The 19,320-nt window shown below is 38.7% G+C and overlaps 1 protein-coding gene across 2 annotated transcripts in view; it reads right to left on the bottom strand.

The window, feature by feature from the left end:
- LOC149816813 (CAAX amino terminal protease family protein) overlaps window positions 1-19,320 on the bottom strand; it is a 225,456-nt gene that overhangs the window by 194,070 nt on the left and 12,066 nt on the right. For both annotated transcript variants that reach the window (XM_089986587.1, XM_089986586.1), the window contains exons 2-4: window positions 9,654-9,745; window positions 7,823-7,930; window positions 7,621-7,703 (exon numbers count right to left, since the gene is read on the bottom strand). In XM_089986587.1, coding sequence (XP_089842713.1) covers window positions 7,621-7,703; window positions 7,823-7,930; window positions 9,654-9,745 — 283 coding nt within the window. The remainder of the gene's footprint in view (window positions 1-7,620; window positions 7,704-7,822; window positions 7,931-9,653; window positions 9,746-19,320) is intronic.

Below are 19,320 nucleotides of genomic sequence, written 5' to 3'. Positions count from 1 at the left end.
TATTTGTGTGTTTCTGTGTATAGAAATCATGCTTTGATTGCGCATGCTTTGAGGTTCTATTTGAGGATTGTAATGTTCCTTGTGCCAATGATAGCTTCAGTATGATGTGATTGATATGCCACGTGATAAGAATTGTTGAGAGCATCGATGAATGTTTATATTCGATACATAATTGTGGTTCGTGGAACCTTGTTGGAAGAATGTGTGATTCTGTGTTTTGCTTTGCCATGAGAAGTGATACGATGCATATTGCTGGCATGTATGCTTGTGCCCATATTGGTGGTTGTTGACCCTGAGTGCGGTCAATTGTTTTGATCAGTCAATTGTATTGATGCATGTATCACTGTGTATGGTATCTGTTGAGGATTTGGTCTCCAATGGATTATCTGCGAGGAGGGGGTGTATTACCAAGACCAGGTGACCCGACTAGAGTGGTAGAATTCTGTGAGGATGTGCATTGTCCAAGATCTGGTAACCTCAAAGACGGTGAACTGTGAGGAAGTGTATGGTCCAAGACCAAGTATACCATCTAGGGCGGTAATTCCCTGTGAGGTCGTATATTTTCCCATACCAGGTGATCCGGCGTGGACCTTTGTTGATTATTAGTGGCTATCAACCTTGTGAGCGGTCATTTGTGCTGATGTGTGTATCGTAATGAATTTCATTGATTATGGCATTATTGAGGATTGGTTTCCCAAAGGTTTTCTGTGAGGGTACGTATGGCCAAGATCTGGTAACCCGGCTAGAGTGGTAGAATCTTTGTGAGGGTATACACTGTCCAAGAGAGAAGAGCCGCGGAGACGGTGAACCGTGAAGAAGTGTATCATCCAAGACCAGGTATACCATCTAGGGCGGTGATTCTTTGTGAGGTCGTACGCTTCCCAGATCAGGAAGTCCAGCGGGGAACTTGTGGATTTTGATTTCCATGAAAAGTTATGGTGAGCAGTATTGATCTTCTGATATTGATTGATGAGTATAGCCAGTTATGAATCTATAGATTTGGCTTTCTGTTTTAGCATGATTATATGTCCAGCTCAGATGTGCGAATTAGATCTTTATTGATTTTTAGATCTTGATCATGTTTTAGACCTTCTGTGGAAGGGTGAGCTTTTCTGAAGAAGTATGATGCCTTAAGTGAGTCATGATAGCCTTGAGAGAGAATAGATTGTGTTTATTCATGACGCAGAGTTTGTTAGAAGTTGTGAGTGACACACGACGTCTTGATGATGATTTAGAGACCTCGTTCAAGGAACGTAAACTAGAGCAATGTCTCGTTTTGTCTCTTTATCCCTTATCGCATCAAGTAGAAGTTAATGATTAAACCTTTCCTATGGTCTTCTACTAGATTCATTTTCTTTGATGACTCGTTGTGTTTCTTCATCCTTGAAGATAGCAAATAAGCATTCTTATAGCCTTCTACTAAACTCTTTTTCTATTTATGGCTCTCTATGAACTCTTACGAAGACAAGTTTATAATGAATTCACACATACGAGTTGTTCGATCAAGTTGCAGGCTTCGAACCTTTCTCTGGGACACATTATGTGTTGTCCTGATCCCTTCAGAAGCTTATGTGTCTGGGGGCTCGTGTGCGCTCGTGCATCCTGATCTACCTAGTTCCCTTAAGCTGCGGTCTAGGCAGATCACTTTCCTATGAAATTTCAAGGACGAAATTCTTTTAAAGGAGGTAGGATGTAACACCCGTGGAAAAAAAATCGTGTCAGACACGTGCCCTGCACGTGTCAGACACGTGTCGGGGGTCTCGACCGCTGTGTCAGACCCGGATCCGAGTTGGACCCGGACCCGAGCCCGAACTCGGACCCGGCTTCTCGATCGTTCGAGAAGCCTGTGACTTTAAAAAGTCACAGGCGTCTCGGGCGAGGGGCATAACCCCTCTCCTTTCTCGCTCCCCTGCTTCGTCTCCCTCGCACTGTCGTCGGCGACTGGAGACGCCGGCGAGCAGCTCCATCCGGCCGCCTTCGTCCCCGATCGCTGCCCTCGTTCTAGGTGTTGCAGCCGCCGGCGAGCGTCGCCACCACCCCTCTGCTATCTCCCCTTCAGCTGTCGACGATCGTCGCCAGTCTTCGCCTCTCCCCCTTTGAGCGAGGGTCGTCACCGTCGGCCTTTTCCCTCTTCGAGCCGACGACGGCGACCCGCCGCCAGCCACCTCTTGCGACCTGTGTGCTGAAGCTGCCAACGATCGTCTCCTCTTGTCACCGGCCTCGCGAACCCGAGAACCCCCTTCGACTCCCCTATTGCTGCCGCCTTTGGAGGTAAACCCTCCATTCTTCTTTGCTTCTTTTCTTCTCTGTGAGGGGTCGATCGACAGAGGGCCAGAGCCCCCGTCATCGCCTCTCATCGGCAGGGGGGTTCCACCCCCTGTCGCTTTTTACTGTTTTTGGCAAGGGGTTCTACCCCCTACCTCCTGAGTCCTCTGTTAGGGGGCTCTGCCCCCTACCCCCCACCCCCTTTTTTTTTTTGCTTGTTTGATGGTGGTGGACCAGAGCCACCATCGTGGGTGGCTCTGGGTCCACCAGAAGGGGAGGGGTGTCCAGCACCCCTCCTCGTTGTCCCCTCCTTGCCACCTGGCATTCTGGTGGGTCGGCAGGGAGCGAGTCCCTGCCACCACCTTGGGCTTTCGGGGTGTGTCGACAGGGACCGTTCGAGCCCTGTCACCCCTCGTCCCTTCTCACTTTATTGGGTTGGCAGGGGGCTCTGCTCCCCCCTACCCTTGTTGTGGCGGAAGGGGGCTCTGCCCCCTGTCAATGTGCCTGCCGGCAGGAGGCGAGGCCCCCTGCTCGCCTGTTGTTTCTCGGTAGGGGGCGAGGTCCCCCTGCCTTTGTGTTGCTTCTCGGCAGGGGGCTTCGCCCCCCTGCCTTCAGTTGTTTCCCCTGCAGGGGGCGGAGCCCCCTGCACTCTTTGTTGTTCCTCGGCAGGGGGTTCTGCCCCCTGTTTCCTGCGTTTTGCCAGCAGGGGCTTGCCCCCTGCACCCCAGTTGTTCTCCGGCGAGGGGTTTTGCCCCCTTGCCTTGTTCTTGCTGCCGGCAAAGGGTTGTGCCCCTGTCTCGTGCTTTGACAGGGGGTGTCCCCCCTCTGCCTTGATGCGGCAGGCGTGGCTGGGAGCCTCTGCTCCCTCCCCTGCCTTTCTTTGTTCTGGCAGACAGGGAGCTCCAGCTCTCTGCATCTGCTGTTGTTGCTGCCAAGCAGGGCTGAGGCCCCTGCCTCTGGCACCCTTGTCTCCAGGATGCAGAGTTCCTACATTTGCCTCCTACAGGCAGGAGACCTTGCTGCGTTTGCTTCTCGTTTCTATTACGGCATATACTAACGTTCCAAACTCTCCAGCTTGAACGGTGGATCCAGCTCGCCCTCTGTGGCTCGAGCTCTTGTTTGCTTACGCTGCATGCGTACGAGGACCCGCAACCCCTTAAGGTAGGGGATTCTTGCGTGAAAGGACGATGAACTGATAAATGCTAAAATTAGAAAGATAACTAAAAGAGGATGAATATGTATACATATAATGTATATACGTATGTATTTACCTTCAAGGACGCGGTTTCGCGATCCTTGTCCTCTTTACTTTCTCGCACTTTCCTTTTTGTCGCCGTCGCGCTATATGTGCCTAGACTTTTTCATTATTGTCTTTACATTTCATGTATTTTAACTCAAAGACACGGTTTTGTGATCCTTGTCCTCTTTACTTTCCCACACTTTACTTTCTTGCTGCCCCGCGCTTTGCGCCCTGGCATTTACTTGTATATGTCTGCCTTGTTCTCCAGGATGCAAGTCCTGGACCTCCTTTACGCTCATGCACTTTACTTTCTTGCATTTACTTGTTGCCCCGCGCTTTATGCGTCATGGCCTTGCTTCATGCTTTACTCTTCGTACTTTACTTTTCCATGTTGTCGTGCTTGCTCTTGCACTTACCTTTCCTACGTAGTCCATATAGGATCTCTTACTTCATGAGTTGCATGAGTTGTTGCTTGCTTGTGTGTCTCGATGATCGAGGTATGATCTCATACCTCGTGTGTAGTTCTAGCATTCTATCATCACGGTGCAGCTTCGCTCATCGAGCCTTGCCTCTCGATTTGCCATTGTATTGGTATGTGCACGGGTTTGCCCCTTGTCAGCTTGCACTTCCTGAGTGTAGTTTCAAGTGTATCGTGTATATCGTTTCACTTGTCTTAAAGGTCACGACACACACTTATGCACTTCGGTTCTCCAAAGATGATGGTCTTAGGTACGAACCTACTTTCAAGGATGTATAGCTTTGTTTAGAAACCTGTGCATGAGTAGGGCAAGTATCTTAGCGAGGTACTTGCGCCATCGCTAGATCGAAGTTACCTCGCCTTTGATACGAGACCTAGTTTCTAGGCTTTCTGGTTCAACCAAGATTGTAGCACCTTCCTTTCTTTGTGAAGGTATTGTTGGATCTCTTACGAGGAATCCATGTTCCTCTTGTAGTTGTACTCTTTGTCACGTATTATATTCTTGGACTACGAAGAGTAGGACGAAAAGTCTGTAGTAACCTTTAAGCGTGTATTGACACATTGAGCTAATCCTGTTATGTTTTGCCTGATAAGCAGAATGCTTGCGATTGTCTAAAGAACCCAAGCACGATAAGTTGGAACTGGAATGCGTTCTCTGTGAGCTTCTGTAAAGCAAAAGTGTTGGGATTTCCTGTGAGAGATCTGTACCCCTCTCATCGTGGTTGTACTTTTGAAGAAGTACATTGCGTACTACGATGAGTAGGATGAGAGGTCTATGTTTGCATCGAACGTGCAATGGCACGTGTTTGAGATCACAAGAGTGATGTTTTTACCCTCACTATGGATTGACCCTCTTCATCATGATTGCACATTTGAATAGGTACGATGCGTACTGCGGTGAGTAGGAAGAGAATTGTGTCGTTGCCTCGAACGCGCAATGACGCGTATAACTCACCTAAATAATAATCATGTGCCTTCACCGGCAAGATGCTCGATTGGGTTGAAAGACCAGAGCATGTAGAATGGGACGGTGGTTAAGAAACCCTCCGTCGTGCTCATTCGGGATGGTTCATCAAGAGAGAGGACAGATGGTACAAAACTCCGATGGACAGTCATTAATGGCAATCTCGGGCAAAGATCCGACCTTCCCCAGTCATCGGAGGTTAGGGGAACCCTTCAGGCCACTTCTGCAGAAGTTCGGATGCGCATTCATTGAGCCTTTGTTTGCCTTTCGGGATTTACTCTCTTGGTCACTGGTTGTCCCCTCAGGAAGCGGACTCAGTCAGTAATTCGGGGTATAATAAAATACATAGCATAACAGACCCCCGAATCGATCTCGGTTGTTTCTACGATTTGCCTTGTGTGTACCCACAACGGCCTGCTCAATAATGACACAAGATATAACTTATACACATGATCATGAGATATGCGTGTTATGACGTTCATTGCTTGCTTGCTTGTTAGCTCGGTACTTCGATATGCTACTCATTGAGCTAGGTACGCCTGTCGAGGCGTTACCCTTGTTGGTTAAACTGTTTGCGCAGTTCTTCTAAGTAATGACTAGCTTCTCATACTAGTCAATTACTTATAATCCTAGCATTACGCTAGTTGTTATATATTGTGATATAACTGCTACATGATTGCTTATCATAACTACTGGCCGATAGACTAAACCATATAATGATACTTTTATGTAGTACGAGTGTTGCTATGAATACTTGTCTTATGCAATTGCTTTGCTTGACTGGTGGATAAAGTTAGTTACTCTTCACCTATTATATCTGTGGGATTGCTATAGTTGCTTGTTTAGCACTATAATCTTTATTGCTCGTGTACGTAGCTGTTTGCCTTACTATAGCCTTGCTTACTCTACAACATATTAGTCTTGCTTGTTCCTGCTTGAGCTAGCGTTTACCTTACTTATTGCAGCTTTTGTTCTTTCTTGTCCTTTGCACCCCTACTAGTCTGTTGTAGACTGACCCATTTCATTGGCTTGCGATGGCATGATGACGCGATGCGTTCAAGGCAAGGCTCTTTCCTGACGTTGCGCTCCTGGGGACACTTTTGATAGATGTGGTATAAAGTTTCTTTGAAAGCATCTCTTTTGATTTAAACTTTGGATTTCTAAAACTGTATTACCAAAACGTGGTTCTTCTTTTCATTTCATTTCAATATGTAGTTGAACTCTCAATCGGTTTATAAGGGGAAGTCTGCATTTATGGTGTAATGCGCCCAAAGTCTAGGGACTTGCTGTTTTGAACCTGATCTTCCGCTGAACTTCTGTTTTAAACTCTGATAAATGATTGATTTCAAAGCTTTCAACTTTTTTCATAAAAGGTTTCAAGTCCACGATTTTGGGGCATTACAATGGGAGTGGCAGTTATCAGTAGGATATCAAATGCAGGACCTTCTTCAAGTCCATCAATTTTGTTGAAGTTGATGAGATGTCTAACATTGTTGCATTCAATGGTCTCTCCTCTTTCTTGGCCATGGGATTAATGCTAATTGAACCCTGAGATTCCGCAATGGAAATTTGTTTAGGCCTTAAGAATTTTTTTTGGAGCTCTTTCATTTTGGTTTGGACCCAAGAAAAGAAAAATCTTTTTTCCCTTTTACAAAGCATGAAATGATTAGGCGGGCGACAACCATTTCATAGATAACTTTAAGAGTGACAAAAGACACTTATATTTTCTGTTTTAGCAATTTAACCAATTTAGACTGCATGGAATCTATGGCAATAATGTTGGCTGCACTTTTGATGAGTTTAGTAGAAATTGTAATTTGAACTAACTATTTATGTATTTAAACATAGCAACCCAAAGTCAGGCTATCAATGGTCTTATGTATCAATATGTTTGTGTGATTTAGGCAAAACATCCTTTTTATGTAGTTTAGGCAAGTGAATAGTTTTGTGATGCATGGCTAGATTTCATTATTAGCAAATCCGTATAGTTACCTAAACAATTTCATGATAAAAAGCGATAATCTTTTGGGTCCACTACTAACATTAAGTGCAAGACCGACAAGAGGATATAATTCCTTGATGAAGTATATTTAAACAATTAGTCACTTATATCGCTGATATTTTGAAAATATCATGATATTATCGGTATTTCAAGGTCAGGCAATATTTTTCCGAGAATTTCAAAATATCGCCAGAAATGAAAATATCACAATATTTTCCTGATATTCCCGATATTTTCAAAAACATCTTTTTATATATTTTAAGTATCTTTTTTTCTTTTATATTTTAAAAACTTTTCCAATTGTTCCTTTATATTTTTTGCAATAAAAATAATAGAAAACCTATTATTTCCTATCTTTCTTATTACTATTTAAATTTTTCCAATTTTTAAAGCTCCTGAGATTTTCCCGAGAAAAATCACTTTTTGAAAATATCCAAGAAAAAAACCTCGCCGAGAAATTACCTTGAACGATATAGGTGACTATGATTTAAACCTAAAATGTGTGCTTGTCTAATTTCTATTTTAATTGGTAATTTCTGTCCGAAATAGTCTGAGCACAGCAGGTTGTTGGCATAAGAAAATCATACCAGGCTACTTTGAATGACACAGATGAGAACTTTTAGAGAACCTAATATTTCCAGTGTAGTCTGGATTCAGTAAAACACACTTACTGTAACAAAAGATATCATCCGGAAGAGGCTTGAAAGTGCTGGTGATACCATATACAACTCCAAGTACAATGGCCGTTACAATGCTGCAGAAAACAATATCACAAATGAATAAAATGTCAATGCCGCTTCCTAACAAATGAAACCCCCATTCAAAGGCACCATTTCTGAGTGGAGAGAGAAAAAGGGTAATGGTTCTTCATACAACTGATCCACAAATAGTACTTCTGCCTTCTCATCCAAGCTTAGTTTCCCAACATCAAGTCCAAGATAAGGTGTTATTGATGCTTGTACTAATCCTGTCAAAACAAAACTGCCAAAAATAATTTTAGTGTTGTACCAGCTATGTCACACTGACACTTCACTTAGAATGTGTATCTTGTATTGACATGACATGACTCTCGTGACACACCAGAACACTTAATGGACAGTCACATTGTGTCATTAAGAATATTGATCTCCTTTTACAATCTTGATTATTTATTTTGTATTCACTTATGTGTTTTTTTTAAATTTGTCATCTATCACATTATATTTAATTTTCAAATTAGTTTTATTATTTGAAGTTTTCAATTATAGCGAGTTTCAAGAGTTTGCACTTGAGATTATATTCATCTTTGACTGCTTTAAGTTAAAAATAATATACACACATATTTGCATGTGTGTTCAGCCATGTCCCTGTGTCCTAATTTTTGAGAAATGTCGTGTCACACAAAGCATATCTGCAACATGTCCTGTTGCTGTATCCACATCAATGTGACAGTGTATAAGACATAAACATACGATTAACAAAGAAAGAGCAGCCTATGTAAAGAAAGATCACCGTTAAAGACACCAATGATTTCTATTTATTCATAAACATACACAAACTATGATATAAAGCAATGGCATGTAATACTCTTATGTTTCATTGTACACCCTCATTCATGTGTTGATTGTAAGAAATTAAAACATAGGCAACAATCCAAGGAAGCATAGTTATTTAACACATGGTTAAATTGTTTTGGTCGAACTGTTTGAAACTGCTTCTTTCGACAAATAGATTGCCACCACATATTACAAAATCATTTGATGTTCTGATGCAAACCCAATATCGAATTTGCAGAAAAATCTAACCACAACTAAGAATTATCTAAGGAATTCTACAAAATATCTACCATTATCTAGAAAAGCAAGAAAGAATAATAACTAAAGAGAAATTTAAATAACAATAAATTTTCCCATATCAATCTGAACTGCCTAAACTCCAAGATGTCTCAACCATGGTTGCCAGTTGAGGAAGCGGGAGCGGGAAGCGATACGGGAAGCGGGAGCGGGAAGCGAGGCACTTTCAAAATTTTAGGAAGCGGGAAAGCGTGGGACCACTTAGGAGCGATTCGGGAAGCGTCTCGGAAGCGACCTAGGAAGCGTCTCGGAAGCGACCTAGGAAGCGTCTCGGAAGCGAGGGGGAAGCGAAAAAAATAAAAATAAAAAATAAAAAATACAAAAAATTTGAAAAAACAGGGGAAGAGAGGGGGAAGCGTGGGGGAAGCGTTGGGGAAGCGATGGGGAAGCGTGGGGGAAGCGCGCTTCCCATTAAAGGGAAGCGCGTCCCCCATTAAAGGGAAGCGCGTCCCCCATTAAAGGGAAGCGCGCTTCCCAAAAAAGGGGGACGCTTCCCCCCACGCTTCGGAAGCGCGACGTTTCGCGCTTCCGAAGCGCGCTTCCCCTTTTAGCTAGGCGCTTCCGGTAACTCTGGTCTCAACCACGTATAGATGAGAAATTTCCAATTCTGATAAACACTAAATAAGATAAGTCTCCTAATGTAGATAAGCATCCTAATTAGATATGGATCCAATATAGATCCAATTTCCAAATACAATCTATGAAAAAAATCAAATTAAAATGTGGATAAAAAATGATCCAATGGACCCAAATCATCTTCCACTCCAGCTCCTGCATCATGTTCCCACAGTCTCATGCAAAAGCTTGCTATGCATCACCTTACAGTTCACTTGTTTGAATAGAAGATGAAAAAAGGAATTAACAAAGTTTACCTCAATCCGCATCCAAACATAGTGAGAACAACTGTTTGCCATTTCCAAGGAACTTCCCATCTCCTAAAGATTGGCCACTCTGGTCCTGAGTCCTGATCATGATAAGATGTTAATAACGAATCAAACTCCTCGTTTGGATGGACCTCACAACTAATCACTTAGTGACACAAATAATTCAAATTTTTGACAGATCATACAAAGACTGCATGCTTTTAATAAAACCATATACCAATCAGTGAAGTTCATGCATTTAGGCAATGACAAAAATTCTCATAAATTAAATTACCTTTTCACCTGCCCATATCATTTTAGAAAGGAATGTCAAAGTTTCATAAGATTCCAATAGTTTCTTCATTTACACACGACGACCAAATGAGCATATGTATGAAAAATTTATGTATGTTTATGCGTCCCTGTACAAGTGTTTGTGTGTCGTATTGGTGCTTGTGCAAAAAAAAACCTTGGAAAGGACCCAATTATTATTCTGTGGTACATTTGAATGTCGCATACCCTGGTCATTATAATAAGAACCAAACTCTATCAAGTAACTCGTATGATGTTAAATTTGGTCAATTCAAGGAAACCCATAACCTCCAAGGAAAACTTCTGTTGAATAATTCATAAAGCCTAAAATGAAAATAACTTTGCTTAATATACAAGCCTGTGCGAAGTGCACACTTTAATTAAGCCTTATTTTGGTATGCTCATTATCTTAACCTTGTTCTCAAGGTTGACATTACACAAATGAAGCAAATAGTTATACCAATGATTTAAGAGTTCCTCAGGCAGCATTATCCATTACCAAGTCAGATAAATGAACTGCACCTTTAATCATTGTTTTATCATGCGACTCATGCTGCCTTACCATTCAACAACCCAATTTCAATCTATTGCTGGCAGAGGCTTTTAGTTGTGATTTGATATCCCTATTTACGCTAACGATGCTGCGTGAATATGAAGTGTATCTTACAAGTTTAATGCTTTCATTGACCACACCTATATGAGTACCTTACAGGAATTATAAAAGTGAAACAAAGTTTCATGCAGGCCTGAAAAGTAAGCCGAAGCACACACAGTCAACCACTTGAACTTCTCACTTGGAATGTATAGCCAGTCTACTAGTTCATGCAAGATTACACTTGATGCAGATTTATCAAAATATGTAATACACAATGTCCACCCTTTTAACTTACAGTCTTCTTTGTGCACTTTGGCAGACCTGTAAATCAGAAAATGTTCTCTTTGTTGACAAACGATAGGTAGTGCTAGGTAGAATAAGGGTTCATCCTCAATTTCTTCACCCAAAATATAACCAATGACCGCTTGATCTTGATCATGCACAATATATCTTGGTATTTGATATTATCTGAAGAAGCTCTTAAGAAACAAGTGCATAACGGTGGGTGTACCTTTTGAGTTGATCTACTTCTACTATTTTAAATTTATGATGCTTCTTGTTAAAATGTATCATTCAACCTATGTAATCTTATATATATTTTATATATATAAAGGATAATACATATTCATATATGGTATATATGCATATGTATTATCCTAATTATATATATAAAATATATATTTTTCTATTTATAGGCATAGGGGTAGTTTAGTCATTTTACAGTTTTACGAAATGGAATATGTTTGTAATTTTTACTTTTATTTTTCTTTTTTATTTTTCTCTTTTTTAGTGGTTTGCGCCACCTAGGGAGGCTCCCCAAAGAGTCGTTGGGGAGCCCCCAACGGTCACAAATGTGACCGTTGGGGGCTCCCAACGACTCCTTTGGGAGCCCCCTAAGTGGCTCCTTGCTTGTATTATAAATAGGGGCTTTCCCCTTGTAATTCTCTCACTCCTTGGAGGAGCTTATGCTCCATTGTATAGGGTTTTTACCCTCTTCTTCCTATTTCTTCAATAATATTCAACTTATGACTTTAAGTCATATTTATCCCTTTTATGGGTTTATGTATTAGCACTTGATGTGCTTGTGTTGTTCCCTTAAGTGGGTATATTCGCACTTAATGTGCATGTGTATGGGTTCATTATCGAACCTAAAATATTCAAAGTCACTTTCTAACATGGTATCAGAGCAAGGTTGAGATCGAGTTGCTCTTTGGTGCATCGGGAAGCGTGGTATTCAAGAAAGTTTTAAAGAAAAATGGTGAAGTATTCATTTCTCTCTCTTTTCTAAAAGTTATTCGGTATGCATTCTATTTCTTTAAGTATTGTATGAAGAATTTAATATGTTTTTTTTTTAATGTGTACTCTTTGTCATTATGTCTTTTTATAAAAATTTGAGTTACTTGATACTCTATTGAATATTTTTCATATACATACTTTTTCGTATGTTTTTCTTTGAAAATTTTTAAAATGATAACTTGTTTGGCAAAAAATTAGATATATGATTGCTCAAAACTTAATGGGTCGGTAAAGATTTATGACCATTGAAGCCTTGAATTTATATTTTAAACCTATCTTTGTTTATAAGAATACCTTTTATATGTGGTAAGTCTTTAAAGAAAGGTATGTTAAGATTAAAATGTTTGTGAGATGTAGTTTTTCGAAAAATGCTTGGCATATATGAAAAATTCCTTAATAAGTTTTGATTCACTTACCTAATGTGTCCTTTTTATATGAGCAACATTTAATTAAGAAAGTTTATATATATATATATATATATAATTCCGGTTGAATTAAGTCATGTTTTTTGATAAAACTTAAGAGTTTTTTTGAATTTTTCCTTAATAAATATTTAATTTTATAGATTTATGCCATAGTACAATCTTACTTTATCATAAGGTTTTTTAACAAATCTATTATTCTTCTTTGTTGGGATTTCTCTCACTTTAGTGGAGTTTCCCCCTTCTTTGGGAATTTTGTGTGTTTTGAGCTCTCTTTAAGGAGCCTTTTGGTCCTTATAATCTTCTTGTGAGTATATGCTCTTTTATGAAGATTTCATGGTTGTTGTGAGAAGATTGTTTGTGAGTATCTTTTCCCTTGCATAATATCTTTCAAAGATTCATTAATACTTGTAACCCTTTGTGGATCTTTTGAGATTGGTTGTGAGCATCATTTTTTAAGTTACAATAGTGGATTTCATAAGATTTTCAAACTTCACCATCTTTATGAATGCCTATATTGGCCTAAGTTTGTTATTTGCTCATTCAAGATTATTGTCATTTAAAAATCTTGCATTGCATAAAAGTGCATCTATTATCATTTGGTATGCATTTAGTTGTACTTTATATCTATCATAGTTGAGGCTTGTTTTTGACTTTTTGATTATTCCAAATCGGTTCTTACGCATGATGTTGCTTAATATTTCATAATTGTGTTAGTTGCATAATAAGTCTTTTTTGTATAAATGACTTTTTTGAAGATTAAGCATAATTCGTGTTTATGCAAAATTGTTGTTATAAAACATATTATTGTGATTGATTATATTGGACCTTTGATTCAATTTTTAATCAATCCTCTTTTCTTTGAAAAATGATTCCTAAAGTGTTTATTGTCTTGTGGCATTTATATTTGTCCATCACATGTTTTTTTAATGCATCATTGTGTTGGCCTTATTTTTATATTAGAGATGTTTGTTGAGGTGAGTTAAGGGCACCTTGTGTTATGTCATTTTAGATTGTCCAAATTGTCATATTATAGATGGTGGTTGAGGTGAGTTATGGGCACCTTGGGACTCTAAAATGATTTGGTATATGATCTCTAATTATGAGTGTTTCACTCGTTGTTATGTCATTTTAGATTGTCCACTTACCATATTATAGATGGTGGTTGAGGTGAGTTATGGGCACCTTGGGACTCTAGAATGATTTGGTATATGAGTGTGTCACTAGTTTAATGTTGGCCATTGATCTTATGGATGCTCTTATTTATATATAAATGTGATGGATATATGATGTTTGAAACCTTAAAATGTTTTAAGGTATATTAAAATCAAGGTTTTAGAGATTATTGCCCAACCTTTTATTGTTTATGAAAATTATGAGTGCATTTGCACATTTGTGATTTCGTGCTTTTGTGCACAAGTGATCCATATGTTCTTGGTGTGCGTATGTTCACACATTTATTTTCAAGAATATTGTTCTATCGGTTGTTGTATCTTGTTGAAGATACTTTTACATAGTTTATTCCAAAATGTTATTTTTATGGGTATTTTTTTTGAAGAATATTGTTCTATTGATTCAAGGTTTGATTTATATATATGTTTGTCATTACAAGTTTTATTACCTCAAAGTCTTCTCCTTTTATAACTCTTATCTAAGTGTCATCATATGTAGACAAGAATTTTATTACACCTTTGTGTGTTGATAGCCCTTTGTTGGCTTTTGCTCTCTTGGTCTAGTAGCTGAACACACTTGTCTTGAGTGTTATTATATGTAGACAAGGCACGTTGATTCACACAATGGTGTGTGATCTTTAGTCCATGTTGACATTTGTGTCCTTGTTCTAGTCGCTGAGTTGTATGCCCATGGTTGGCTTATTTAATTCAATTCAAGTGTCATTTTATGTAGACAAGAAATGTATTGTGTTTTTAGCCCATGGTTGGCTTAATAATCTTGTTCTAGTAGCTGAACATACTTGATCTTGAGTGTATTTTTACGTAGACAGGAGATGCTTTTTGTCCATGTTGGCGTGTATTCTCTTGTTCTTGTCGTTGATGCACTGATTTCAAGTATTATTATATGTAGACAAGAGTTATTTTTACACACCTTAGTGTGTGTCATTTGACCTTTAATGGCATTTTATTTATTTTCTTGATCTAGTAGCTTATACACTTGATTTACGGGTTTTGGAGGACTAATGAGGTAGTTGTTTGTAGTGGATGAACTACTATTAAAAATTGTAAAATTTCATTCATAACTTGTGTTTTTAGATACAAGTGAATCATATCTATGATATGTTTTTAAATCAAATTGATATTTTAGTATTTAATCTATATATGAAGTGCTTACAGTTTTTCGGCATCTTTTGTATTTGATATGCAAAATGAGTCTTTTGTCTCAAATGATATTCATTTTTGAATCTTGGGTGGATGCTTTAATATATTTAGTCAAATCATATTTCTTATATATGACATTTGTTTGACATAGATCTTCTCCCTAAAGATGTGAAAAACTCTATTGTTGATCTATGCGTGTTAAAGCCTGTTGAAATTCATATTCATCATGCTTTTGAATATTTGCATCCGTGTTCAATTTGACTAAAGTATATTTGGAGCATGTTCATTAATGATTTTCTTTAAGTGATTAATTCATTTCATGATAGTACATGCATATGCTCATTATGACCTTTTAGGCCCTCATTCAATAAAGCATATATAGCTTATGCCTCTTCATAAGCTTATTGTGGTATCCCTTAGTGGACCATTTTGGTATTCCCCATTATGGGGTTATGTTTGTCCAATGTTGGACCTTATGAATGCATTATGCATTCTTGCAATTCATTTCCGCATAATTTGCTTCCGCTCACTCTTTAACATGATGTATGATTTTGAAACTTTGGTTTTCTAAATTTACTTTTCATGCTAAAATAATTATCCTATCATGTGTTCAAATTTCTATGCATAAGTTATATTTTTGCACCATTGTTTTGCGGATGTGTCATCTGATATGGTTTCAATTAAGCTTGTTAAGAAATGTTCCAATTGAGTAAAGTGCAAAGATATGTTTTACTTGTTTCTTTGTTGTTGTTCCACAGGATCTTGAAGATAAGAGGAAAAGAAGTACCTTGGATAGATCATGGAAGGTGCTCATCGTTAAAGACGTTGGAGGAAGACATTTGCAATGGCATTCGTACGGAAGGCTCTTGAAGCCTTGAAAGTCTTCCTCCTGCTTTCTTGAATCTTTTCGTTCCCCCACGCAAAGTTTGAGGGGGGTGTTAAAATGTATCATTCAACCTATGTAATCTTATATATATTTTATATATATAAAGGATAATACATATTCATATATGGTATATATGCATATGTATTATCCTAATTATATATATAATATATATTTTTCTATTTATAGGCATAGGGGTAGTTTAGTCATTTCACAGTTTTACGCATATTCCATTTGGAATATGTTTGTAATTTTTACTTTTATTTTTCTTTTTTCTTTTTCTCTTTTTTAGTGGTTTGCGCCACCTAGGGAAGCTCCCCAAAGAGTCGTTGGGGGCTCCCAACGACTCCTTTGGGAGCCCCCTAAGTGGCTCCTTGCTTGTATTATAAATAGGGGCTTTCCCCTTGTAATTCTCTCACTCCTTGGAGGAGCTTATGCTCTATTGTATAGGGTTTTTACCCTCTTCTTTCTATTTCTTCAATAATATTCAACTTATGACTTTAAGTCATATTTATCCCTTTTATGGGTTTATGTATTAGCACTTGATGCGCTTGTGTTGTTCCCTTAAGTGGGTATATTAGCACTTAATGTGCATGTGTATGGGTTCATTATGGAACCTAAAATATTCAAAGTCACTTTCTAACACTTCTCTCATTTAAAAGAAGCAGCCGACCAAAGCAAACCACACCTCAATCAAAATAGGCAAATGCGGCAAAAAACCTAGATTTGCCATAGTTTCACCTTTATTTCATTTGTACACTTCAAAAATTGTTTAACATCCTTGTTCATTTCCAACCAATAAAAATGAAAAGCTCATGACATGTGTTTTTAAGTATGCAAGAAAGCAATTTCATGTGGGCATCGGCTTCTACTCAACCCTAGTCTTTCTTCCTCTCGTCTCATGCACAGCTATAGAGGACTCGTGGCTAATTATCCATGGTATCAGAGCCAACATCTTCATCGAGGTACATTCCCATTTTATTTAAGCTCTCAATATTCTTCCTTATGCTGCTTCTTCTATTCTCTTCTTTTTCTTCTACCTGTTTTCCCCTGTCCTTCACCTTCTTCATATCTTTTCTTGGTCAATTCTTTGGATCAGATTTGACTTGATCATCGCTGGCCTTTGGACTATCTGATCAGATCTGAATCTGATCACATCAAGGCATACTGTGAATAGATTTATTTCTGTAGATCTGGTCAGATTGTGACATTGGGTGTTCATTAGATGCTTGGGGATTAAGTTTCTTTACTACCCATGTTTTGCACCCACGTGCTGTATTCACTTTTATTAGGTTCTGTCGATTCTGTTTTTCTTTTTTTTTTGTCTATTCCATTTCCTTTTTGCTGTCATTGGACCAGTGCTGTAGTAGATCATAATCTGCTGCACATCATTATTCACTGAATCACTGTCTTCTTCCTGATTGGTGCCATATTTCAAGATATAGAGACCCTTGTGTTAAAATATGTAATCTCATATGTAATCTTTTTGTTTTTTCTTGGTCTAGTTATGTATTCTAGTTAGGTTAGGTTAGAATCTAATTAGGTTAGATATTATTTTTTGTTTTTGGACCTTTTTAGACCTCATTACCTTTTTTACTGCTTTTTGACCAAAGTCAAAAAGTACTTTACTAAGAGAGTCGTGGGACTCTCAACAGCTCTAAAGTCTATTGCTCTCCTTGTGTAGTATAAATATGGGGTCATTCCCCCTTGTAAAGATTAACTTTAGTGTGGGTATTCTCCCACTTGAATGAAATATATTTTCTTTCCTCTTTGCTTTGCATACTCTTTTTGGATATTTTGTATGAACCCTAGTGGTTCTTGTGAGTGTGTACTATTTATGAATCTTCGTGGTTCGTGTGAGAGATCTTTTGTGAGTATCATTTGAAGATCCGATTGTGGATTTCATCTTTTTACACCTTGCTGATCAGGTCATTGTTTGATCTGAACGTTTGCAGAAACTCCCAAACGTACTCAATCTTATTGTGGAATCTGTCTTGTTTGGGTTGTTTGGGTTATTTGGATTATTATGGATCTCTTTCGTTAGCAAAGTATGTCTTCCAATATGCCTTTTTCATTGCCGATTAACTCTTTGTTTTGCTCTCAGTTGGTTCGTGAAAAATTAACTACTTCCAACTATCTCATCTGCAAAAGTCTTCTTTCTCCACTTGTCTTTGCCTCAATTTAATGGTGGGTCCTTCCCATGGAGGTTTAAGAAGAGCAAGCTCATCTCACAAAAGGGATAAAGCACTATAATAGTCACATACGCATGTTCAATTGCTTGGTTGATCGGACCTCATCTTGCAAAAAGTATTGATGTGCAAGATCTTTTTAAGTATGCATTCCCTTCAAGAAGACCCATGCTTCATTTGCCCTTTTTAATTGGGAAATGTTAACACAAATCTTTAGTTCAACATTATTCATGATCCATGCCAAGATCTTAGCATGTTCACTCTCCCAATCATTCATTTGGGATTGATATTGTTGGATCGCTTTCATTCTTTCATCAACTTCAAGAGCCTTGACTTGATCGCCTTCCACCTTCATGAGCTTGAGTTGGGGTTCGTGAATAGATCTACTTACATATCCCCACTTTTTGCTCTTGAGATGGTTCTCCATAGCCGCAGCCCACATCATGTAGTTTGTGCCATTCAACTAGAAAGAAAGCTCAATCTTCAACTCTCCTTCGGCCATATTGATGATGACACAAGAATCTTCACATGAACCGAGAGGGAGAGCCCCAAGAGAGGATACACCTTAAAACATAAAGCAAATAGGATTGAAAAATCCTATTGGCTCTGATACCATGTAATCAAATAATGTGCACAAATACAAGGCCAGCAAAGGGCAATACACAATAAGCCACAAAGGCTAAGAACAAGAACTTCAGAGCACAAGTACACAAGCCACTAATGGGCTGAGCAGCACATAAAAAATATTATTTTATTCCCCAAAGAATTCTCATAAAAAGCCTTGAATATATGGGTGAGGTTCCCATATATTTATACAAGAAGAAGAAGAGAGGCCTTACTAGCCATTGGGCTAGTCCCAACAGCTATAAAATCTGGGACAAAAATGCCCCTAATGGGCATGCCTATTACAAAAATAACAAAATAGAAAAATTACAAAAGAAAATATAAATACAAAAGAAATGCTAAAATACAAACTATATAAAATAGAAAATGCATATATATGTATACTAATATATATCAGTGTTGTGAAAATCACACCTCAAGGCACAAAAAGCATGCCTCGCCGTAAGGCGAGGGCCCTTGTGCCTTGAGGCACGCTGAAAAAGCAGAAACCCTATGAGGCGTGTGGCTCATAGGCTATGAGGTGTGTGCTTCGTAGACTATGAGGTGCGCCTCAGGCTGAGGTGCGTGCCTTGCAATGTTTGGATCAAATGGGGGTTAAAGCCGCCATTTGACCCAAATTAGGAGAGGGCCCAACTGTTTAGGGCACACTCCCTCTCATCTCCCTCTCATTCTCTCGTCTCTAGCTCTCCCTCTCTCTCTCTCTCGTCTCTCACTTTCCTTATATCTCTCTGTCTCTCCCTCTCATTGTCTTTCATCTCTCACTCTCACTCTCACTCTCCCTCTGTTTCTTTGCCGAAAGGAAGAAGAAGAGACAGGTAATTTCTCTCTCTCTCTCTCTCTCTCTCTCTCTCTCTCTCTCTCTCTCTATATATATATATATATATATATATATATATATATATATACATATAAATGGTTTATGTGAATTTTTTACCCTTCAACCATGGATTAAAACGAACCTTGTTGTAATCAAGTCATGTTTATTTTCAGTTTCTGTATGGAGATTCAATTTGCATAAACCT

The sequence above is a fragment of the Nuphar pumila genome, chromosome 14 (genome assembly GCF_984573655.1).
Source record: "Nuphar pumila chromosome 14, dmNupPumi1.hap1.1, whole genome shotgun sequence".
Taxonomy (NCBI): domain Eukaryota; kingdom Viridiplantae; phylum Streptophyta; class Magnoliopsida; order Nymphaeales; family Nymphaeaceae; genus Nuphar; species Nuphar pumila.
Note: the sequence above shows the minus strand (reverse complement) of the source record. Positions and strands in the feature narration are given on the sequence as shown.